The sequence below is a fragment of the Haemaphysalis longicornis genome, unplaced genomic scaffold (assembly GCF_048455015.1).
Source record: "Haemaphysalis longicornis isolate Haplotype H1 unplaced genomic scaffold, Haemaphysalis longicornis Haplotype H1 scaffold_2, whole genome shotgun sequence".
Lineage (NCBI taxonomy): Eukaryota > Metazoa > Arthropoda > Arachnida > Ixodida > Ixodidae > Haemaphysalis > Haemaphysalis longicornis.
The window spans coordinates 83,993,229-84,017,367 of record NW_027526295.1 but is presented as its reverse complement, the minus strand read 5'-3'; the positions used below and the strand labels follow the sequence as shown (position 1 = coordinate 84,017,367).

The window sequence follows — 24,139 nt, the reverse complement described above, 5'->3', positions numbered from 1 at the left end:
GTGCACGAATTTACAGCAGGCGCAGTTCCACATTGGCGTGCGCTTTAAAGAATGTTTTCTACGGAAACAAATAATAGTTTCAACTGTTTCCAAGTCAGTGATCACGGAGCATACAAATAACGTGCAGTATTTTGCTTTTATGTTTGGCAATAAAATAAAAATTATTTGTTTGGTGTAACCGCCACATAAGTGAGCACTAGAAGCCTGTCTATGAAAAAGAGAACCCAATCCATGGTATTTGTCAACCCTCCTCCTAGTAAGATTCTGGGTCACATGATCGAACTCAAGAGAAAAATAACAAAGAAAAGTGACTTTTTTGTTCATTGCAGCGCTGAGTGAAGTCGAGCTTGACGATGAGTAAATCGGCGACATCGGTGCGCTCCGCTGTTATCAGACGTAGCGCTTCGCTGCTCTTATGTGTCATACAAGCATTGGTCGCGACAGTCTTTTGCTGTGATCACGCCATGAACTCATGAACTTGTAACATAGCAGCAGGCGATGGCGTGGCGGCGGTGGCGGCCGGGAAGGTCATAATGCAACAAAGCTTGCATTGAAGCAGAGAGCCCAGCTATGTTACTAAAAGCGATTGAAAGAAATAAATAGATACTGTAAAAAAATTGTGTGGTGTTCTTTAGCTAGACAGCCGCCTTTCGCTTGCTTTTGGATAAAAGTTACTCGATCACCTTGTGGTGTTGACGCCAATTTTGACCTGCAGAAATGTGTTTCTCTTGCCATTCTCGGCCGCCGTCCTAATTTTATAGTACATGCCAAGTGTTTTTGTATCTTTTATGCGCAATATTTGATACCTTGATTGTGAGCTTTATGAGTGAGCTTCAAATTATCCTGCATTTCGTCAGAGCTATACAGTGCATCACGTCACTGATTGCTTACGTTGTTCCTACGCTAAAATCATGGCGAATTGCCTGGGAGTCAGTGCAGTGGAGAATAAGGCCCTCGCGGTCTAAGTTGTAGTTTCCTGTTCGCATCAATGACGTACTCCCGTGGATGTTTGATAAGCGCGGTTGATAGCGGATGACTAGCAGGCACGGAAAAACCGAGAATAGGCTTAATAACGCCATCGCGTTAAAACGCGCAATCCCGCCCTGCGAAAGTGGATGTCCAGCAAAGCTTGTGTAAACCAATAGAAATTCTGACGGGTGAAGTTCTGAAATGTTTGTCGACGTCTCGGCGGGCTTGTCACTTGAGCTGGGCTTCTCTGGCGGAAAATGCTGGGTCCTGCCTACCCTGAGGCAAGCGCTTGATGTCTTGGGCAATAACTGCTCTATTTTTTCACTCTAGTCCTGCCTCGCCTTCAAAAAGAATCTGCAAACATCGTCTTTACCAGAAACACATGGCGGGAGTGCGGGAAGAGAGGGGGTCCGTTGTTCACAAGGCGCCTCATCATCCAAAATGTGGTTTGTATTCTGGTTTTGTAGGTTTTAAAACGAACACTGAGCTTTATGCGGTATTCCCGATTGGTCGGACGCATGCCCTTGGCTTGTTACACGAGAACGCCTTGGTCGTGGCTGGGATTTTTTTTTTTTTACGGCATGAAATTGTGCGACCAACTAGAGGCTCACCCCTCCGCTATAGAATAGGCAAATTCGAGGGCCTTGCTACAGCGCCACAGCGACGGTTTTTATTCGACCTATATTCCTTGTCGGACGCCCCTTGCAAAGTACCTAATAATTACGGAAGATGGCGCCCCACCAAGGCCACAGTCACGTTACCGCGTGTCTGCCCCCGCGCGCCAAGCTATTTGCACTAAAACTGAAGACATGCTCGACAACAACATCATACACCGGTCCAACAGCCCATGGGTGGCTCGACTTGTGATTGTGAAAACAAAACGGCCCTATGAGGTTCTGCGTTTACAACCGGCTATTGAAGAAACTTAGAAAAAAGACGTATAGTCGAGTCCACTTATAACGATACCGTTTATACAATATATCGGAATACTAACGATGAACCGCTATGGCACCGTCAGCTTTTGTATGCTTTCCATGAGAAAATAAACCGCTTATTACAATGCTTCAGGGCCGCGGTATCGGATATAACGATTGAATCGGGTTATAGCAAGCACCAAAAATGCTAGCTGCCGCTGGCTCTCCACGCCAACCATGACGATGCCATGCGCCGCGTACAGTGATGCCAATTTAGCGGATTTTCCGCTAAATCTGGCGGATTTCATTTTATTCTGACGGGGAAAATATTAGTCTAGCGGCTAGTGGATTTTTTGACGGGCCACTTTCATACACAGCGGATTTCTGGCGGATACCTCACGCAGTGCACCGATTCAAAATCGCCCTGCAAGAAACCATTCCCGTGTCCTCTAAAAATGCAGAAATTGTTGCATAACAATAAAGCTGCATAGGGTATATTACCACGCTAGTAGATCAAATCAGACAGCGACTTCCCGACAACATCACAATTCTCCAGAAAACATAGCTCTTATTAGTCGAAAACGCTTTGTGCGTCGTGAAGGAGCCATTGATTCCTCTGCTGGAAGCAATGGCAGTGCCCCCTGAGACAATCGAAAAAATTCAGGACCAGTGGAGCAAAATCATCTTCTTGGACTGGAAGCAACTATCGTCCACGCAGTCGTTCTGCTGTGAAGTTCACTCCTATAAGGACGCCTGCGGCGAAAACCCGTGCTGCCGTATTCAAATGCCGAAGTAGAGAGGACGTTTAGTCAGCTTAACATAGTAAAATCCAAGCTCAGGAACAAGCTGAAGCCTGAAACAACAAACGCTATCCTCGTCGTAAGAGCGGGGCTGAAGCTACACCAGAAAAGTTGTTTTGATTACGAACTTCCCGCGGCACTTGCTAGTGCAATCAGGACATCTGCAACGTATGTGCAACCAAGTCACCCTTCTGGTCCCTCAACAAGTACCAGCGGTCCTGTGGAGAGGGTGTCAGACGACGACAGCGGCGACGAAGACCTCCATTTGTTTTTCGTTGACCTGCGAGTTCTTTTTTTTTCATCAGTGTGGACATTTACAACTTTTAGCCTCATCTGTGATGAGGTTGACCAATGACGACCACCGCAGCACTGAAGCCTCAAGTGTCCAGTTAGACTCCTTGGAAGACTCTTTTATATGTTATTTCAGCTCTCGTAGTTTTGGGGAGCTTTTAAGAATGATAAAGGTATTTATCATACAAAATTGCACAGTTTTTAAATAAAATAGGCCCTAGCGGAAAATTTAGCGGTTATGTTTTAGAATCTAGCGGAAACTGGCGGATTTCTCATTGCTTTTTGCGGATGTCTCACGCCCAGCAATGGCAACACTGGCCGCGTATCGCCTTGCATCCCGTCCACCCCTCAGAAAACGAGTCAACTGCAGCGCTTACCAGGAAGCGGGTGGAGGAGGGGAACAGTTATCTCTCCAAACACAGCTTCCGATGCCGCCGCTTTGGCTTCGTCCCCGTGCCTGCTGCGTTGAACTTGACTGGATGCCTCTTGAACTACGTCCGTTTTTCCGCGGATCAGACGTCAGGGCCGATGTTTTGGAAACGTCTGAGTGCCTCACTGAAAAGGCGACCCTTGCGCGGATACGTTGTGCGGGCAGCGGTGGCAGTAAAAACTCTTACGACGCGGTTGCACAGCCTACTCGGGTAGAACCTTCGCAGGGGGCTCAACGCACGATAGTCTCTCAGGGACTTCGTTTCCACCAAGGACCTTCGCTCAGCTAGGTGAAGCACCTATAGATGCTCTTGAAAAAGATGTGCGCCAGCTTTGTGTGCAGCAAACAAAGCTGACGGAGTATGGCTTCTTTCCCACAAATAGGTAGCAGTACAACTTTCCTTGCCTGCAAATAAAATGTTTTCAGCTCTGCTCCGTATTTTTATTTAGCAACCCGCACATAACAATCATCGGTTATAAGGATGGAATTTCCATGGCACTCGGATATTGTTACAAGGGGACTAGACTGTATATCCCCTTCCATGAATCTTGGGCGCCGCTGACAACCTCAGCCACGCGAAGTGCTTCTCTTCGACGGACCTTGAAACCAGGCACTGGGAGATCGGAGTGCAGAAAAAGGCCTGGGAGAAGACAGCGTTGATAACGCCGGATGGCCTGTATGATTTCAAGGGGAATCCATTTGGACTGTACTCGGAACCACAAACGTATTAATGAGTAACGAGCACGGTCCCTACCATGCCTCAAATGGCACACTGGCCTGGTCACCTCGACGACGTTGTGGTATTCTCCCGGAGCATCGACAAGCACTTCGCAAAGTTGGAGTCTGTTCTTGACGCAGTAAGAGCATTAAGAGTAACACTGAAACCTGACAGGTGCCGCTTTGAGTACTAGGAAATGAAGTTTTTAGTCGACGTTGTTAAGGCCGACGCAGTCCTGCCTGACCCAGCGAAAACTTCAGCCAACTCCAATATAAGAGCCGGGTAAATTGCCCAATTACGGTTCCCGTAATTCACAAGCCTACACGCAAGTTTGTTTCCAGACGAGGAAGTCAGCGAATTTGGAGTAACGGTGCTTTATTTGTACGGAAAGTTACAAAAAATTCGCGGAATCGTTTTTGGGGTCAAATTGAGAAAATAAATGTCGGCAGAAATATTCACATGAGTATACTGAAATAAGTATATTAAAAAACGACGGTGCGGCACATGTATAAACGCAGCTGCCTCACGGTTAAACTACCATGAGGCCACCCATACAGAAGAAGGTATTTGTTGCACAAGAAAGAGGGATATCGGCGCATTCAACATAGAAGCAGCAGCAGTCAAAAAAGTACATAGTAGGTTTCAGACATTAGGTTGTCAGAAAGTCATGCAGAAAGTCACACTTATAAGGCTTTATTTCGCGAAGCGTTGACGATCAATTTGGCACAAAACAAAAAAACAAAAATCGTACATTCAAAACTAAAGAAGGGTAGGGCAGAGATGACAAGGTACATCACCGGTAATGCTATTTATGATTTTGCAACGTTTTTTCAAGAAACTAAAGAACGCTGTCAGGAATGCTGGCAACTAGACTTGCTTATAGTGAAAGAGATGGAGCAATTATCATGCAGCAGCTTTCAGGTTGTCACATTCTAGCGTCAAAATCTGCTGGATCGCCTCGCCAACGGAGACTTGGCTCCAGGCACAGTGTATTTTCCGCCATAAACAGGGGCGGGTAGATATGCAGCGATGGGAGCGGATGCTGCTGACTTTGCCCGCACTGGAGCGGCGACCGGGTTGGCGTTGAAGACTGCATCGGCGCTGCGACCAGCCGCGGTTCCCGGCTCATTGGTGTCAATAGTGGCGCGGAATCCGTTGGCGTCAGCGACGTAGTTGACACGGCGGAAGATGCCGTACTCATCCCGGTAGCCGTACGAGCCGGTCTTGGTGTTGCTGGCGTCGCTCTGCTCCTTGTGGTATATCCGCGTTCCGAACTCGTCCGTGTTGTCGTAGCCGAAGCTGTACGGCTGTGGAGGCTGCGTCAGTTAATCGCGAGTTCAATGTAAATTGGTGAGGGAAGCAGCAATTTCAGAATACCGTTGCAGGCTACTGTTTTCACTTCAGAAAAATGAGGAAACTTCAGTCCTAAGCTAAGGGTGGAACACCGTTAAAGTAGCTTTTTTAGTTAATATGTCTCTCATTCGTTTTAACGACATTTGATTGCTTGGGGTATGTGGATAGGTCACTCGCCTGTTACTTTCATTCGGTTGGTTCGATTGCCATTCCTTTTGCGTTTTTTTTACAGTGAAGATGGTTAGAACTCTGTTGATTCCGGCGTTTCAGAAAAATGAGTATAACAATGTAAAGAAAAGAAATAACCGACTTCGAGCCTGTGTCTGGTAGATCTACGGATTTAGAGTCAGTCGTTTTACCCCCTCGGGTATTTAGTTATTGTAGTCAACAACGACAGTGATTTGCTACCCGATATTCAAACGGCTTACTCACTGGGCTGTGACTATGGGGGAAGGAATCACGCCACCTGCTCCACACAGAACACTTGATAGGGTACACGTGGCACCTCCGGGCACCTAGTTTAAGTGTGCGTGTTTGGTTCGTTTGTTCTGCTTCTTCGATTTTCTTGTTTTCGCCGTTATAGCAACAAAGATGGAGTAAAGGTCATTGAAGCAGCGAAGAAGAAGCAAATTCGCTGCAATCATGAACATAGACCATCGTGATGGTTGTGAGGGTTACACACAGTTTTGCTACCGTCATTGCTTACGCGTTAGCGTAACTAAGGCGTTAGTGTAACGCAGCACCCCTACAACGCAAAAAAGGCTCAATATTTCAGTTCGCATGATGGCGGCTGAGCTTTTAGTGGCGTCCACGACCTACGACAGCAACATTTTCCCCTCATTGGCAAAATATGATACATTCAATTATCGCAAGTTATTCGTTCACGTGTCGCAAGTCGATGCATTCATGTGTCGAAAACTTCCCACTTGAGGCTCATGACCCAAGTTAGTTTAAAGCAAGGAACGCACGCATCTTCTTTTGTTAACACTTAACTTCCTACCACAGTCCAAACTCAGTACTGCGGCGAACATGTTTAGCATAAAGGAGGATAGCAAGAAATCGGAGCAGTACGTCGCTCATAATAAGTGCACTGGTTAAATTAAGAATGCCCAGGCATGGTTTCGTACTACCCCATTTTATGCGCACCAAACAACAGAAAATGTTTGATTCGAATATTCGTGGTGGTTTTAAACGATTTTTCATTTTCTCCACAGGTAATAGAACGTGTTCTATCATTCCCGGCGAGCGGAGCGTGCCATTTCAAATTTTTGTAATAAGTGTCGGCCGCTGATTATTGCGCAGAGATGATGAAGAGAACCGCACGAACTTAGTCGGCAATAATTTACATTTGTCGCATTGCAGGCTTTGTTAATACGATCGACAGGGTCTTCCACTAATGCAATTTGGGATCTAGCTGTAGTCAAGAAACTTATATCAATTTGTGAGCTGCGCTAGTGACCGCATTCACGTGCTTTTTTTACGGGTGCATTGACAGCAATGGCTGGCCAAATTGGGGAAGCAGTGGGTCAAGTTTACAAGCTTAAAACTTAAAGCTTCTTTTTATACCTTTATTTTCTTGACAACTCTGTTACACGAACGTTTTAACCCTTTTACAACATCAGATCTTGCCTTCTATTCGCAAGGCTAACGGAAATAAAAATCCAACAGTTTCGCAAACTGTATGATTCAAAATCTTTGTTTCAGTAATAAATGTAACTAAGTTTAAACGTAGAATGTGCACCGGACGCCGTCTTTGGTGGTACTCCTTTTACTCTGCCATAGTGACGTCTCCCTAAGACTTTTTTAATATACGTTGTCAACTATTATAACTGCTGAAACACAAAACGCAATGCCGCCTCAGTAGAGCAACGCAAGTGCTTACGTAAACGGGATCCAACGAACTGACGCCTGGAGTGGCTGCTGACCCCTCAAGAGGACCCCGGAGTCCCTTGTAGAAATTGCCTTGGAACCCGTACGGGCCTTCGGCAAATGCACAGGCAAGGAGACATGCGACGACAACCTGAAACAAAGCAAAAAAGGAAGATGGGAGCGGTGGATACTGTGAGCCGTATATGTCTTAGGAATCGTTCTATCTAATTTCAGGCACAAAATTAGAAAGTTTCTATTATTCTGCAACTATGCCGAAAACTTACCGTTACAATCATGGTTGGTTCGAATAAAGTGTGTTTAACTGAACCGTTGAGCTCACAATTCTACTTTCACTTGTGTGAAAGGATGGCTGACAGTAAGGTTAGTGTAAACGTTTCCGGACATCCTAGCCTTTTATAGTGCGTGGAGAGCTTGTACTGCCACGTAGCGCAACCCCGGAAAGAGGAAGATGGCACCCTCCTCTTCTTGTTTCGCACAAGGGCCTGAGTGAAGCAACACGCCTGACGCACGACCGTTCATTTGTTTGCTACTTTGCTCTTGGACTTAGGGCACGTTTGTGGATGTACGCTTTTTGCTTCATTCTCTGTTTTCTAGGAAGCGCGTATAACTAAAGTGCAGCAAAAACTTATGTCTTTCTTTAAAGCAATGTTGTGTAATTATATGGCCGCAATAGGCTAGATCAAGGCCGGAATTGGAAAAGAATTGGAATTGGAATTGGAAAAGAAACTGCGCTTTCTCGTAGTAAAAAGTTGTTTTCATTTATTGCACCTTTTGCTGCATACACGAAATATGTCGTTTTTGGGTATGTCACAGCGACAGAAGTGCGAAGATACAAGCAATTTGGCTATAAAGACATGATGATATCAATTGGTGAAAGAGCTAGTGCTTTATTGAAAAGTGCAATTAAGTGCACATGCTCGTACTATAGCTACAGAACAAAAGTAATGCTTATAGCAAATTTTATAACTTGCGCAACCTTTGCCAAGCATTGCGAATAGTTCTTGAAATTGTTGCTTTATCATGAGAAGTTCGAAAACTCGCCCACTTACCTGCAAGGAAAGCTGGTACGGTTTCTGAGCATTATCGGCAACCAAATGGCAGCAAACGCTGTTAGCCCCAACTGCTAGGGCTGAAAAGGAAATACCAGCGGCAACATTGCTTTAGAGATGAGCAAATTCAGAAAACATGTAAGTTTGACACTCGCACTTTACAAGGATGCCACATACTTCAAGATCACACGTTGTAATAAAATCTTTCTTTCGTTTCTGAATTAGAATTACCAAGACGGGCAATCTTAGAAAAATATTGGAAAGCGCCTTCTTACTAGGAAAACGCGATTTGTGGTACTACCGGCACGATGGCTTAGTGGTTAAGGCGTTGCGCTGCTGAGCACGAGGTCGCGGGTTCGATTCCCGGCCGCGGCGGTTGCGTTTTTAATAGAAGAAAAAACAAAAAACCGCCGGTGTTTATGAGATTTCGGCGCACGTTAAGGATCCCAAGGTGGTCAAAATTAATCCGGAGCCCTCCACTACGACGCGCCTCGTCACCTGCGTTGCGTCGGCGCGTTAAACCCCACAATCAATCAATCAAATCAATTTGTGTTACTCGTTTTATAAAGAGGGGAGAATGAAACAGCTAACTTCGTTTCGTCGGCTTTTCCTCCCTAATACTGTGTCTAAAATGCACTTTAGGAGGAACCTTAAAGCAGCCTTTCGCATTTTCCAAGCAGACCGAGCCAGAACATAAAGCGAGCTAGCCAGGCTTTATCTACAGGAACAGAATGGTAGCAAAACAGGCACAGAAAAAATTGCAGAAATTCAGAGAATTTTTTATTAATGCATAGAACTCTTATTCCGCTTGTCTAGAGTGGGACGTCTTTACGCTAAATATGGATCTGAGCAGCAAAAGACGTTTTATTGTATTATTCTTTGAAATTTCCTTTGTTTATGTTAGGTAATGATGTAAATTTACACCTTTATATAGCGATGAAGTGTTTTTTTTTTTAATTCGCTATGTATGTTTTTTTCCGCACATGCAAGAATTACCGCGGAGTTAGTTCGTTTACGGCACTTTTTTTTCGTATTTCCAAAGTTTTCTTGCGGTTTTTTTCGCGTTTATTCTCAGTATGGGGGGAAATGTATAGGATGCATATTTTGAATTTCTCAGTTCGTTTTTGGGAAGATTTTATTCTTTGTTTTTTATTATTTTGTGGTTATTTTACCGATTACAGGTGTTACTTCCGCTAAAATCTGCATATTTGTGGAAATACATGTTGTTACATGGCTCCCCATTTCCTTCATTTTTTATTTGTATTGAGAACAGTTCTCCTGCTGACTTTTTGTGTTTATACTTCGGGTTTAGGGGGGATGTATACGATGAATATTTTTGATTTTTTCAGGGTATTTTTGCCAAAGCGTTTTTTTTTACTTTTTTCTCATTTTTTTGCTTTTTAAAGATACTGTTGAAGAAATGATCTCTGTTTACGCTACAATAACAATTAGTGTTATTTCCGCGAAATCAGCCTTTCCGCGGAAACGCAGGGCTTTACATGGATGGCAGTTTTCGCTATTGTTATTTGCATTTTGAACGTTTATTGTGGCGTTATCTTCGTTTATTCTTGAGGTTGGGGAAATATACAACATGCATATTATTTATTTTCGAACATCATTTTCCTAAAAATTGTATTTTCTCGATTTTTCTTACTTGTTCTTTTGTCAAAATTGCGACCGACAAATTGTCTTCATTTAGACTCTGATTGCCATCAAAATGTTAATTCCGGCGAGTTTGCATTTGTGTGGAAATGAGGGCTTTCAACAGCTAATCGTTTTCGCTTTGCTCATTCGCATTTTGAACATTTTTCTACAGACTTCTTCCGGGTACTTTTCCGTTTTGCGGGAGGTGTATAAGACGCATATTTTTCTATTTGGCCAGATCATCGATGTGAAAATTCGCTTTTTTTCTATTTTTGTTATCTTTTGGTTGTTCGCAATTCGGTCTGACAAATTATCTATATTCACTGTATTATAACAATCAAATTTGTTACTTCCGCGAGATGTGCATTTTTGTGTAAATGCAATGGGTTACACGGTTCGCCATTTTCGCTATTAGACGGAAACACATTTGTCCAGTGTAGACAGAAAATCCCGAAGCCAGAAAAAATGCGGTTAGGGTGGTCCCGGGATGCGAAACGGGGACCTTTGCACGGTGCAACCAGACACCTAAATACTGTTCCGCCCCACACGCCCCAGGGATACCGGTTGTACCGGTGGGGAACAATGTGCATGTGCAGCCAACTGGGAAGGAAACAAAACACTTCCCGTGTTCGGAATCGAACCTGGATCCCTCAGAGTATGAGACCTGCGTCTATACGATTGAGCTATTATCGCGTTTTTTCGTTATTGCGATTGAGATATCACCACTTTTTTTTTCATTTATTGCCGGTTTCGAATATCCCTGAAATCAGTGCTACATATTGCAAAAACGATGAGTTTACCTACGCTAAAACTGGGCAAGCAAAGCACATCCCCACCTCTAGACAGCCACTCGGAAGTACATGGTTTGCTTTTCCCACCTCGGCAATGCGGCTAACACTTCAGCCAAAATACTGCATTGCCGGCCTTTCATCAAAGTCCGAGCGTGACGCCGCCATTCGAGACCTTCATATTGCATGGAGGACCTATAATATAAGCCGGTCATCATGGCAATCAGGGAGCACAGCATTTGCTAAGGGTTCGTGGCGCGGGCGTTGGCTTTGGAGCTGGTCGCGGGTTCTAGCGCGTGCTAACGCAGTCAATTTTGGTGGAGATGTGAAAGCCTGCGGACGAAACGATCCGGGCTTGCCAGTCGAGGAAATCTGTGAGCGGAGAGTTCCGAAATAAATGTCGGGGGATGACATATATGGAGCGAAAACTTGGCGCCTTACTAAACTTCTTAAGAGCAAACTTAGGTCACCTAAATAGGCCATGGAACAAATAATTATCGGAGTAACGCTTTGAGACAGGAGGTTGGCTTCCTGGATCAGCGAACAAACTAGAGTAAAAGATATCATAGTTCAAATAACCAAAAAGAAATGGACTTGGTCTGGCCACGTAATTAATCAAAATGCAATCGGTGGGCTACCAGGGTGTCAGAGTGGCTACCGAGAGACAGGTGCAGAAAAAGATAAAGCCAATTGCTCGATGGAGGGACGAAAGAAGGAAATTCGGAGACAAACAATGGATTCAGGCAGAGCGGAACAGGAGGGGTTGGAGGTCGATGGGAGAGGTTTTCTTCCTGCACTGGGCCTAGCGGGCTCCTGATGATGATGATGCTGGAACAGCCGGGATTTCAACGAAGGGAAAGGGGCCGCCAGCTCCGGTATTTCTCCAGGTTTGCACCACTAGTGCAGGCTGCGCCAAGTTTTTTTTCTTTGTATTTTTTTTGCGGATGCCATCCCACGAAACTAAAGCTTCAACACCCCCGCTGTTAAAGCAAGCTGCATGCACCGCGGGTGAGGCTGCGAGGCAGTTGCACTTGCCCAGTTGGGACACGGGAACGTCAATGTAGAGATGGCTTCGCAGAATGCCACACGGAGTTTGCCGCGCTCATTCGGAGGTTGAGAGCCGGGTAGCATCCACACTGCGGCGTCCAGCTTCTTGTGGTACACGACAAAATGCCGACAGCACCGCGACGGCGTCTCGGTAGGACGTGAGGTAAACAGATACGCACTGTTCTTCGGGTCCTATTTGGGACTTCAGAAAGAGACATGCTGGCGCGAACGCCTAACCCCACTACCAAAAATTACGTACCCCACCTACCCGAGTTAGGAGTAGCAGCAAGCTTCAACCGATCGCAGTGCAAAGCCCGGCCTCCTCTTGGGTTTGAATATGTTTATTTGTCCATCGAAGCAGATGCATAACATGCCTCGATGGAACTATGCATCAGGTAACAAATACACATTACAAAAGGGAAACACACACAAAAACAACAGTTCATAAGTTTCTGCCACTGGCCTAGATACAAGTTGTAACATTTTGTACCACGCAGGTTAGAACATAGACAGAGTGGAAAGTTGAGTTGTCGACAAATGCGAACAGTAGCTTCAGGGTGGTACCCACGAATGTGGGTAGCACTGCTACAGTCTTAGATAGTTCATGGTAAAGTGAACACTGCAGATAACTATCTATCGTATTCAGTATGGTTACAAGGCTAATATTCTAAAGTGTTCTGGAATGGTTCGTATTTCAAAAGGAGCGTTGTTATTCGTATTTCCAAACCTGCGTTGTTAACCTTGATGAAGCGGCACGACCAACGCAGGAGGAACGCTTCTTCCCCCAACGTGGCAAGCTCTTCTTCCAGGTGTTCGAACAGACGCGTGCGCATGCGCAGCAGCATTGGGAGCACAGCCTTGTGAGGCCGGGAGCGGAGTGCCGCGACACCACGACACCTCCACACAGCCATGGCCCCCACACATAGCAGAAAAGTTACTAGGGCATCGCGAGATTTTGTGCGCTTCCCTAGGCGTACTTTATGCATCCTAGACATCAGCGTCCAAAACGTCCTTGCTATAGAACACTGAACGATTGAACGTCGCAAAGTTTCATTTTCTCCGCATTAAGGACAACGCGCTGACGGTGTTACGCACCACGCTGTCAAGCGGTCTCTAGTGGGCACGACGCCCTAACCACGCGCCCACCGGAAATCTTTTACGTCCGCTGGGAGGGCCGAAGAAGTAAGCTGCGTCCAGCGCGCCTTGTTAGACCGCGCTTTCTGCTTCACAGTGAGTTCCGCCACACCAAGTTGTTCGCACAGTTTGCTCGGGGCAATGTCCGGAATTTCCAAGTCGGGGAATCCTGCTAACAGTTCCCGAAAGGTTTTCGTGACATGACGTAGAACGTCGGCGGTTCCTCTGCCAAAGGGCAGATGTATGGTTCACTGTAAAACACGCATCGCGATTTTCCCAGGAACTAGTATAAAAAGCTGCTTCCTATGTAGTCCGGGTTTCACGTCAACTCAAAAAACCTACGCAACGCCAGGACTCTGCATATTGTCGACATGCATGGGAGGCTGTATCCCCCCATGCTGGTCATCTCAGTGCAATGACCATCCTCCACTTGGGACGCCGCCCTTATGGACTACCGAACAGCCAAGCACAAGGTAAGACTGCCCGTGCAAGCCCTGTGGCCAGACCCCTTTTGCCAAGGGAAATCAGGTGGCGCCGCTGCGGCGGACTCGCAATAGGTTAAACAAACTCCATAATTAATGCAGAAGCTGCTCAACGGAGGGCGGTCAAGTACTTCGCATGTCAGAGTCCGAATATCTTTTATTGGAAGCACCCCAGTAGTTGAGTCGTCAGGCGTTGTAGGAACATTCAGCGTCGGAAGACTGCCCAGGCGCGAGAAAAGACGGCCTGCGAGGAGAGGCACGCGACAGCCTCAGAGTTGCGGAAATTTTGAGCGTGGTCACGTGACATTACGTGTATGCAGGCATTCATCTTGCAGTGGTCTTCATGGGCGGCGGCTGTGATAGCGCAACAGCCGAGTGCAGGAGTAAGAGCGAGGGGCTGTCAGCTCACCTTTTTCTTCAGCCTTGTCCCACTTGTGCAAAGGGCGCCAATTTTCGATAAGTATTTTGAATGTTCTTTTGAGAGATTTTCGGCTGCTTCTACCGTTTTTAGGTGAGATGTACCATATCCATATATGGGATCTTCTAGATCACCTTTGTTAAAGGTTTATTTTTTTTCTATTTTTCTTGTTTTTTTATTTTTCACATTTTTCTACGACACATTATCGCCATTGAGGTCATTATAACGATTAAGTGTGTTACTTTCGCCAGATTCGCATTTCAGTGGATATGTAAGGCGTTGCACTATCCAGACTGGGGGGGGGGGCGGAGGGGAATACGCTGTAAACGACGCCACACATTGCAAATGTGCACGTACGCAATCCCTACATGGATCGAAGCAGACACGCAGGCTAAAGGTGCATGGTAGGGGATGTAAGCGCGAAGGCGGTAGAAATACTTCCTTGAAAGCTTACGTTGAGTATTCTTCGCCAGATTTACGATACTATTGAGCGCACCAGCCATGCCATCAGCTCCTGACTCAGCGTACGCATTGCATCTCAATTATAAGCTCTCAGTTGGCTCTATTTTCTTCCGTCCCTTTAAATACGCATGTTTGCACAGTTACAAGGTACATAGCGAGCCTACAGATAAGCGTAAATGCAGCCTTTTTATTGAGCGTTCCCCGGTGATATATAGACGTGTGTGGCGTACACTCCGAACCCTATTTAGCAAGCCTGAGAAAAATTCTGCACACACATAAGACACAAGACGTTGAACTGCTCCTTCACAAGAGCAGTTGAACGTTTATTGTGCATCGATGTGAACTTCCACATCGCTATTTATATTTCATCGGTATGGCACAGTTAGAGGCACCAACATAAGACACTAGATTACATGCGCAGGAGCATTGCGTAAATCCTACTGAAACCACTTGCGCTCGCAAACCGTGCGAACAAAACCGAACTGGTTGTCAGATAATCGTTTGGTAAAGTCACGGTCCGCGGCAGCGAAAAGAGCATAATTTGGGGGTAGGCAGCTGTCTTGTGGAAGTGCTTGGAGACCGAAGTCCTGCTGGCGGGTCGCTTCAGCAGAGGTTCGACAACTTCGGTCATGCTCCGTGGCGTCTACGGCAGATGGTTGAGTTGCGAAGAACTCAGCGTGTGAAACGAGAGAGGCAGAGTTTGCGGGCCGCAGCAGTAGCACCAATTATTAGCGCTCACTTGTGTCACAAAGCATTACATCGCTTCACATATCCTAGACGACGGCACCATTTGTATAGAGTTTTTTATAGGGAAGGTTATGAGGCGCATTCGTAAATCTGAACAGGCGTGAGCTCAGCTGGCAAAGTATCTCATACCTGCCGTTGCGGCAAGACTGATCGTGGGCTCGAAACCACACTGCCGCGTCAGTCCACCGGTTTCTGGCGATGTCATTTTCGCGGCGGGTATGACGTCGGTGAGGCCTTGTTGTACCCCGTAATAAAACACTTTTGTGTTAAAACCACTAAGCTAACCACACTGGCCAATATTTCTACATTACACGCACGCCAAACCACCTATTTTTACATTCATTGCAGTGGGTTTCAAAGTAAGGGCACAGGATATGCTTAGTGGTATACATTCCTTTTTTTTCGCCCCTTTGTAATGCATTATTGCCTCGCACTTACAAAATACCAACCAGTATTCCAGCAATTCAAGATTTTTGTACACTAAAAATCCTATAAAATTCTCCTATGAATCTTTTATGCGCTATTTCAAATTAAATTATGCGGACGTACGTATTCCCTTGTAGAAATTAGTTGTGATAGTGTACTGACCTGCTTTCCCCTGACAGAGCGCTTCATAAAGCTCACTGAAGAGTACTTCATCATGCTCACGCTAATTGTGTACTCTCACAGGTTCAGCTAGCTTTATGAAGAGCTGACGAAGAACACCTGTCTTATCAGAGTCGCCGCACATTGTATAATCATCATCTACTGCTCCAAGCATTGTACATGCGTTTTTATAAGATACCAATCAATCCACATTTTCCGTCAAGGTATCAACTTTACTATCGTGCCTGCATGCAAATCTTGAAGCGCTCCGACCCTTTAATCCGGCACCGACATTCCCCCTGTGTTTTTGACCGCAGAGCTGCTCAGGCTTACACAAATGCGTCAGGCGGAGACAGAAACGACCTAGCGCACGTGACCGCGTGCGTCGCGGTGACCGCTCGGCGTAGTCCAGTCTTGCGCGTGGGCTTACGCTACTTGAGGAGCTTTAGCCTTCGTCGTCGTCGTGGTGTAGCGACCGGCGCGCCACGGGTCCCCCGCGCCTAGAACCATCCCTTCATAATCCACACGTGAAGACGGCCACCTGACCAGCTGCCGAAGAAGTGACGAGGACGCGCTACAAGACGATTTGCCGTAAGCGGCTTTACCGCCGGAAACGTCGACGACGACAGGGATCACGACGATTAATAAAACGCTGCGCATACTTTATTGGTCTCTAATTTACAGTGCCGTCCATAACGGCTTCGCACTACTGGGGTCCGGCTGCTCCTTCTCTCGTGGAATCCGCTGTCAGTGCTGGGAGAAGATCGGTTGACCCCACGTTCTGCTGTTTCTTAAGCCTTGCACCTTTAGCGTGAGCTGCACTGATTATTCTATGCAGCCATCCCAGCTTGCATAGTTTGAGAAAGTTGTGCCCGAAGGAAAGCTGTACAAACGTTTCTCTTGCGGGCCTTTATCCTCTTCACTCACCTGCACTGTATGGCAAAATGACGGTGCAGTCTCGTGCTTCGTTGTAACGCTAAAAGTGGCGACTTATACGCTTCACTCGCAATCAAATCGAGGAGCGCGCCCCATCCAGGAACGTGCTGATCTGCGGGGACCAATCTAGTTTTCCGCTTATGTGCCGAAGGTGGCGCGAAGTGTCGCTGGCTCCCAGTCGGCCTCCGGAGGCTATCCGGTGCATATAAGTAACTGTTCTCGTTGTGTTTCGACTGTTCGAGAAATGGTTTCTAAGAAAGGTAAGTGCTCGTCGTGCAACTGCTGCTGCTTTTGACTTGTCGACAGTCGCCTGTGCCTGTCACTTTGCTGACTGCTCCTCTGCGCTTGCGCATTCGTGGAGTTCTTAGTGGAGCACAAATTCGCTCAAATAAACTTTTGTTCCTTGAAAAAACCTACGTGGTGCTTGGATACGTGACATCTGGTGTGGGTGCTGGGTACGCATCCTTTACGCTACCTAGTCTTTCTGGAAGCCCTCCAACCAGTCCAAGTGGAGCCAGCAGCAGAATGCAAGGTTTACCGCCTGGGTTTTGTCTCCTGCCAGAGAGACCCAGGAAAACAACCGCTGCAACCGACAGCATGGTTCGAGAAGTAACTTCACCAATCGTTCTGCAACAACCTGAAGAACCGCCATTGCTGTGGGAATCCCCTGCTGAAGACCCAGAAGAGTGGCTGAAGAGGCTGGAGCGCGCGCGTTTTTCTAACAGATCGTATGAAGACGAAACGCCCCGGCATGTCTTTTTTTATTTTGGATTCGCTTCTTGAACTTGGTACGACAACCATAAGAGTGCGCTAACGTCCTGGAGCCTGCTCACGACAGAATGGCTAAAAACATTCACTGAGGTTGTTTGAAAAGAACGTGCTGACATCTTGGTGGAAATGGGGTCCAGCACCCCAACGAAAGTGTTGTTTTGTTCGTTAAAGAAATGAACGGGCAGTTCCGTCACACTGACCCTGGCATGGCGGAAGAGCAAAAGCTGCAATTCCTAATACGAGGTGTCAAGCCCGCGCTGCTCGCTGCACTAGTGCGTCATTCACAAAGAAACCATCGCGAAGTTCTCACCAGAAGCTGCCAGGATTGAGAAATCTCTGGACATGTGCGCAAGACAGTACGACTACAGGTTACAGTCGTCGCAGCTAACTCGGCGGACGCCCTTGAAGCCTCAAAGGGTGCCTTGCGTGAAACGATAAGCGCCATAGTTCGCGAAGGGAACATAAATTCGCAATTTTCCGTAACTCTCCCAACCACGAAACCAGCTAAGTTTGCAGCAGTATCTGATGTGATGCTGAAAGCATGCGAAAAGCTGCAGCTATCGTCCGGTGCTGCCATCCTCCGTCATGATGCTTCTAATGTTCGTCACTCGGACGCCCTTTGGGACCCCCGTTGAACGACGCCCGGCCAACCACGTGCATTTCAACCCCTTACTCCAAGCAAGGCTGAGGTGTAGCGGACACCAGATCACCGTCCGGGGTGCTAACATTACATCTGCCTTCACTGCCCTTACAAACTATTCGGCGTGCGAGGTTTTTCCATCGATGTACAACGTCCTTCAGCAGGCCAACGATTGAGTGGGATCGACGAGTACCTTTTTCGGAACAATAGAAACCTGCCGTACGTCAAGCGTTTGCCGCCACCCTATCCATAGGCATCACTTTGCCGCCGCAGCAACGCCGGCTTCAAAATGTGGAAGGTTACACTTCCCGTGAACGGTAAACTAAAAGCAGCAGCATCTTGAGGTGAAGTTGCACTGCGGCCAAAAAACGAAACCACTCCAATGACGCAACTACGCAACGAAGGCAAAACTCTCTAATCTACCCCTGACTTGACCCCGTGCCCCCGAACGACCGCAGCGACAGTGCACGACACCCTGCCGACAGCACCAAACCCGCCGTTAAAAAGACGACGAGAATGACGAAGCGTTGACACCGACAATCAACGGCAACCAGCCGTGACACGACACCCAGACGATCCCGAAACTCGAAAATGACCACTGCAGATGTGCACAAATCTTTCGAAGGGATTGTCATATTCGCTCTAATAGACACTGGAGCCGACTATTGAGTGATGAGCGGACCATTAGGATCGAAAGTGGAAACATTTAATACAACTGGGAACGGGCCAAACGAACTCACAACATACGGCCATTTCGTCACGGCTAGTGCAACCTGTACGTCGCGCATCACCGTAAACGCAACACGTACACTGCTGCTTTTGTTTATTGCCTAACCACTCCCGTGACGTAATACTAGGCACGCCCTTTTTCACCGGCAACGGTGGTAATATTGACTGCCCGGCCAAGTCGATTAGTGGCTTCGGATATCGTGCAATAACACCTAATTCAAGCGCAGAAGGCACTTCCCTCGGGACTGTCGAAGACCTCGTCACGCAGCCTCCCCATGCAAGCCTGATGATCGCCGTCAATATACTCTCAAGGTGGTGCCCCTAACACCGAAGCTATCGAGGAGAGCGACCTCAGCTTGCTTCTGGAGCGTGGTGTCTCTGTTATCAGATGTATTGTATGCTTGACGGAAGAGAAAATTCAAGTTCTGATCACGAACTTCACGGAGGAATATGAGCCCATAAAGAAGGGCGCTCCCTTTGCATTTGTCTAAGAAACTCAGCAACAAAATAGCGTGATCGTTTGCCGGCGACTTTCAGCGCGAATCTGGAGCCGCCTTCTTGTGTGCTCACCTCTTTGACGTGACTCGGCACTGCCAAAAGGAATAAAAAAGTCACCATCCCGTCCTGTGAAAGCAGAAAGCCAGAGAAGCTGGTGTAAACCATTACAAATTCTGATGGGGGAGGGTATCAAAGGTTTCTCGATGTCTCGGTGGCCTTGTCGCTTGCGCTCGGCTTTTCTTGCGGCGAATGCTGGATCCTGGCTAGCCTGACGCGTGCGCTCGGCGCCTTGGGCAAGATTTTTTTATTAAGTGACACTTGCCCTGCGTAGCGTTAGGAGATATTCTGCAAACGCAATCATTGCCAGGAATATATTGTGGGGGGGGGGGGGGGGGGGTTGGAGGGGTTGAGGGACCAGAGAAATTTGAGGGCTTTCTGCGCCGTCACAGCGACTGTTTATAATCGACTTAGAGCTTCATAACCGAAGATGGCGGTCGACCAAGGGGACATTCACCATACCGTGTGTGGGGATGAAGCTATGCGCACTCAAGTTGAAGGCATTTTCTACGACGACGTCATGCAACGGCCCAAAAGCCACTCCACTTCTGCTTGTGAAGAAACAAGAGTGCACTCTGATATTCTGCGTTGAATACAGTCTATTGATCAAAGACGCAAAAAAGAAGTATACTCCCTCTAACGAATCTTGGATGCCGTTGACCCCCTGTTACACGCGAAGTGCTTCTGTTCGACGGACTAGGAAACTGGGTACTGGGAAATTGGACAGGTTGAGAAGGTCCACGAGAAGACCCTGTTTACAACGCCGGATGGCCTGTATGATTTCAAGGTAAGGGCGTTTGGACTGTGCACGGCACCAGAAACGTTTGAAAGAGTAATCCACACTGTGCTACCATGCCTCAAATGGCACACCGGCCTCGTCTACCTCGACGACATTGTGGTACTCGCCCGGAGCATCAACGACCACTTCCCAAAATTGTAGTCCGTGCTTAATGCAATCAGAACATTACATTAACGCCTAAACCTGAGAAGGGCCGCTTTCCGTAGAGCAACTATAGATTTTGGCCCACGTCGTCAACGCCGAGGGAGTCCTGCCTGACCCACCGAAAATTTCAGCCATCGCCAATATAAGAACCGGGTAGCATGCCCAATTACGTTTCCCGTACTTCACAGGCCTAAACACAAATTCATTTCCAGAGAAGGAGGTCAACGAAAAAGGAGCAATGGTGTTTTATTTCTATGGAAGTATACAAAAAATTTCATGGAATCGTACATGGTGGTAAAGTTGGATATTAAATGTAGCTAAAAATATTCAAATGGATATATTGAACTAATAATATTATTAATGCTGCTGCGTCATCTGTTTAAATGAAGCTGCCGTGTGGTTAAAGTTCCACGAGGCCAGCTATAGGGGAAAGCACAATAAATAAAGCACATTTGTTCCACAAGAAAGAGGAATATGGGTGCGTCCAATAGAAGTAGCAGCAGTCAAAGAAGTATGTAGTAAGGTTTCGGTCATTATGTTATTAGAAAGTTAGGTATATAGACACTGAGCAGCAGTCAAGGAAGTATGTAGTCACTGAGCAGCAGTCAAGGAAGTATGTAGTAAGGTTTCGGTCATTATTGTATTAGAAAGTTATTTAGATAGACACTGTTATAAGGCTTTATTTGGCGAAGTGTTGCCTATCGTTCTGGCACAAAACAAGAAAACAAAACCAGTACATAAAAAATCACCAAGGGTAGAGCTGAGAAACAAGGTGCTTCACCAGTAAAGCTATTTGTGATTTTCCACCGTTAATTCAAGAAACTAAAGAACGCTGCCAGGAATGCTGCCAACTAAATTTATCTCTAATGAAACAGATGAAGCAATTATTGTGCAGCTACTTTGACACTTTCAAATTCTAACGTCAAAATCTGCTAGATCGCCTTGCCCACGGAGACCTGGCTCCGGGCACAGTGTATTTTCCGCCATACACGGGGGCGGGTAGATATGCAGCGATGGGGGCGGAAGCTGCTGACTTCGCCCGTACTGGAGCGGCGACTGGGTTGGCGTTGAACACTGCGTCGGCGCTGCGGCCCGCCGCCGTTCCCGGCTCATTGGTGTCAATGGTGGCGCGGAATCCGTTGGCGTCAGCGACGTAGTTGACCCGGCGAAAGATGCCGTACTCATCCCGGTAGCCGTACGAGCCGGTCTTCGTGTTGCTGGCATCGCTCTGCTCATTGTGGTATATCCGCGTTCCGAACTCGTCCGTGTTGTCGTAGCCGAAGCTGTACGGCTGTGGAGGCTGCGTGAGTTAATCGGGAGTGCGATGTAAATTGGTGAGGGAAGCAAGAAATTTAGCATACTGTTGCAGTCCATTTTCGTTTCAGAAAAATAGGTCACCTTCAGTCGAAAGCTAAGGGAAGAACGCTGTTTAATTTGTTTTTTTTTTGTTAATATTTCTTTCATACGTTTTCATATTTGATTGTTCGGGTTATGTGGCTACGTCACTCGCCTGTTGCTTTGATTGGGTTGGTTCGATTGTCGTTCCCTTTGTGGGTTTTTTTACAGCGGAGCTGGTTAGGAATTTCTCGATGCCGGCGTTTCACAAAAATGAGTATAACAATGTAAAGAAAACAAATCACCGGAACCGGAACCAGTAGAATTCGAACCTGGATCTGGTAGATCTACGGATTCAAAGTCAGTCTTCGTACCACCTAGGCTACGTCCAGTTTTTTTTTATTTTTAACTGCCAGCCACGATTGTGAGTTAGTACTCGGGAGTCAAACGGCATACTAACTCAGCTGTGACTATGGGGGGGGGGGGAGGAATCAGGCCAGCTGCTCGACGCAGAACCCCTATTACGGTGCATGTTGCACCAGCGGGCGTCTAGTTTAGGTGTGTGCGTTCGGTTAGTTTTTTTCTGCTTCTTTAATTTTATTTAATTCTTTTTCACCGTTGTATAACAAAGATGGAGTAAACGTCATAACCAACGAAGAAAAAGCAAATTGGCTGCGATCTTCGCCATTAACCATCGTGATTGTTGTGAAGGTTGCACACAGTTTCGCTACCTACATGGGTTACGCGTTAGGGTAACTGAGGCGTTAGTGTAACGTTTCGCCACGATTTTGCTAAAACTGCTCAATATTTTGGTTTGCATAATGGTGCCCGAGGTTTTAGTGGCGTCCACTGCTTACGACCGCAAGATTTTTCCCTCATGGACAAAATATGATAAATTCATGTGTCGCAAGTTGTTCATTCACGTGTCGCAAGTCGATGCATTCGGGTGTCCCATAATATGTTGCATACAAGTGTCGCAAACTTCCCACTTAAGTCTCATCACCCAAGTTATTTTGAAGCAAGGAATGCATGCATCTTGTTTTGTTAACACTTAATTTCATACGACAGTCGAAGCTGAGTACTGCGGCAAACATGTTTAGCATCAAGGAGGATAGCACGAAATCGGCGCAGCACGTCGCTCAAGTGAGTGCACTGGTTAACCTAAGAATGCGGACGCATGGTTTCGTACTACCCATTCGGTATGCATACAAGGAAAAAGGCCATTTGGTTCAAATACTCGTAGTTGTTTATTATTATTAAAAATATTAAAAAGATTACCACATGAATGTACTCGGCAATTATTCACAATTGTCGCCTTGCTGGCTCTTTTATTACGATCAGCAAGGCCTTCGACCAAAGCTATTTGGGATCTCGCTGCAGTCAAGAAACATACTAATTTTTCAGCTGCGCTAGCGACCGCACTCATGTGCTTTTCTACGGGTGCATCGATCACACCGGCTCGCTAAATCGTGGAGGTGCTGGGTCAAAGTTTCAAACTTAAAAAGTAACGCTTTTTCTGATAGTTTTGTTCTCTTGACAAGTCGGTTAGACGGATCTTTTTACCCTTTTACAAGATGAGATCTTGCCTTCTATGGGCAAGGGTTCCGGAAATAAAAAAATCCAATATGGTCTCAATGTGTACAATATGAAACGCTTTTTAACAAGCGTTGCTGCATTCAAAAGTAGAATGCACCGGCATTACACCGCACGCTGTCTGTGGCCATACTCGTTTTACCTCTGCCATAGTGACGTTTCCCTAATCTTTCATAAATATACGCTGTCAACTATTACTTTTCAAGCAGCAAACGGAATGTCCCTTTAGCAGAGTAACTGAGGTGCTTACGTAGACTGGATCCAACAAACTAACGTCTGGAGTGGCTGCTGAAGCCTCAAGAGGACCTTGGAGTCCCCTGTAGAAATTGCCTTGAAAACCATACGGGCCTTCGGCAAAGGCACAGGCAAGGAGGGATGCGATGACGACCTGAAACAAAGCAAAAAAGAAATATGGCTCCGGTGGGTGTCGTGACTCGCATATGGATGAGGAATCGTAGGATCTATGTCGTGCGCAAAATTAGAATGTTTTCATTATTCTGCAGCAATGCCGATATCTTACCTTCGCAATCATGGTTGGTTCGAGCGAACTATGTTTAACAGAACTGTTGAGCTCACAATGCTGCTTTCACTTGTGTGAAAGGACGGCTAGCAGGTGAGGTTAGTGTGAATGTTTGCGGGCACCCTAGCATTTTATAGTGCGTGGAGAGCCTGTGCTGCCGCGTAGCGCCGCCCCAAAAAGAGGAACACAACTTCCTCTTCTTGTTGGGTACAACTTGCGGAGTTAAACAACACGCCGGAAGCACGACCATTTATTTGTTTGCTGCTTTCCTCGGGGACTTAGTGCACGTTTGCGGATGTAGGCTTTTCTGTTTTATTCTCTGTCTTCTAAGAAGCGCGTAACTGAAATGCAGCAGAAAATGCCTTCTTTGAAACTTTCTTGTGTGATTATATGGCG

At 46.6% G+C, this 24,139-nt stretch overlaps 2 protein-coding genes across 2 annotated transcripts; both read right to left on the bottom strand.

Moving 5' to 3' along the window:
• Positions 1–5,060: 5,060 nt before the first annotated feature.
• On the bottom strand, positions 5,061–12,804 carry LOC144168116 (uncharacterized). Its single transcript, XM_077697175.1, has 4 exons — positions 12,621–12,804; positions 8,415–8,494; positions 7,358–7,495; positions 5,061–5,438 (listed from the first exon to the last, which is right to left on the bottom strand). Exons 1-4 carry the CDS (start codon positions 12,802–12,804, stop codon positions 5,061–5,063), a joined length of 780 nt encoding a protein of 259 aa, XP_077553301.1.
• Positions 12,805–13,695: 891 nt separating this feature from the next.
• LOC144168115 (cuticle protein 10.9-like) lies at positions 13,696–23,755 on the bottom strand. The gene is made up of 4 exons (XM_077697174.1): positions 23,744–23,755; positions 23,474–23,611; positions 21,252–21,595; positions 13,696–13,753 (listed from the first exon to the last, which is right to left on the bottom strand). The coding sequence occupies exons 1-4, from the start codon at positions 23,753–23,755 to the stop codon at positions 13,696–13,698; spliced, it is 552 nt and encodes a 183-aa protein (XP_077553300.1).
• Between the last annotated feature and the right edge of the window lie 384 nt (positions 23,756–24,139).

What these genes read in the sequence shown, in the direction of transcription:
- LOC144168116 (XM_077697175.1), bottom strand. Translation starts at nt 12,804, where the DNA reads ATGGCTGTGTGGAGGTGTCGTGGTGTCGCGGCACTCCGCTCCCGGCCT. An exon ending in CGTACCAGCTTTCCTTGCAG is followed by an intron (nt 7,496 to 8,414) that starts GTAAGTGGGCGA and finishes GCTTTGTTTCAG; the next exon opens with GTTGTCGTCGCATGTCTCCT. An exon ending in GTTCGTTGGATCCCGTTTAC is followed by an intron (nt 5,439 to 7,357) that starts GTAAGCACTTGC and finishes TAACTGACGCAG; the next exon opens with CCTCCACAGCCGTACAGCTT.
- LOC144168115 (XM_077697174.1), bottom strand. An exon ending in GTTTGTTGGATCCAGTCTAC is followed by an intron (nt 21,596 to 23,473) that starts GTAAGCACCTCA and finishes TAACTCACGCAG; the next exon opens with CCTCCACAGCCGTACAGCTT. An exon ending in TACACTGTGCCCGGAGCCAG is followed by an intron (nt 13,754 to 21,251) that starts GTCTCCGTGGGC and finishes CTCTCCTCGCAG; the next exon opens with GCCGTCTTTTCTCGCGCCTG.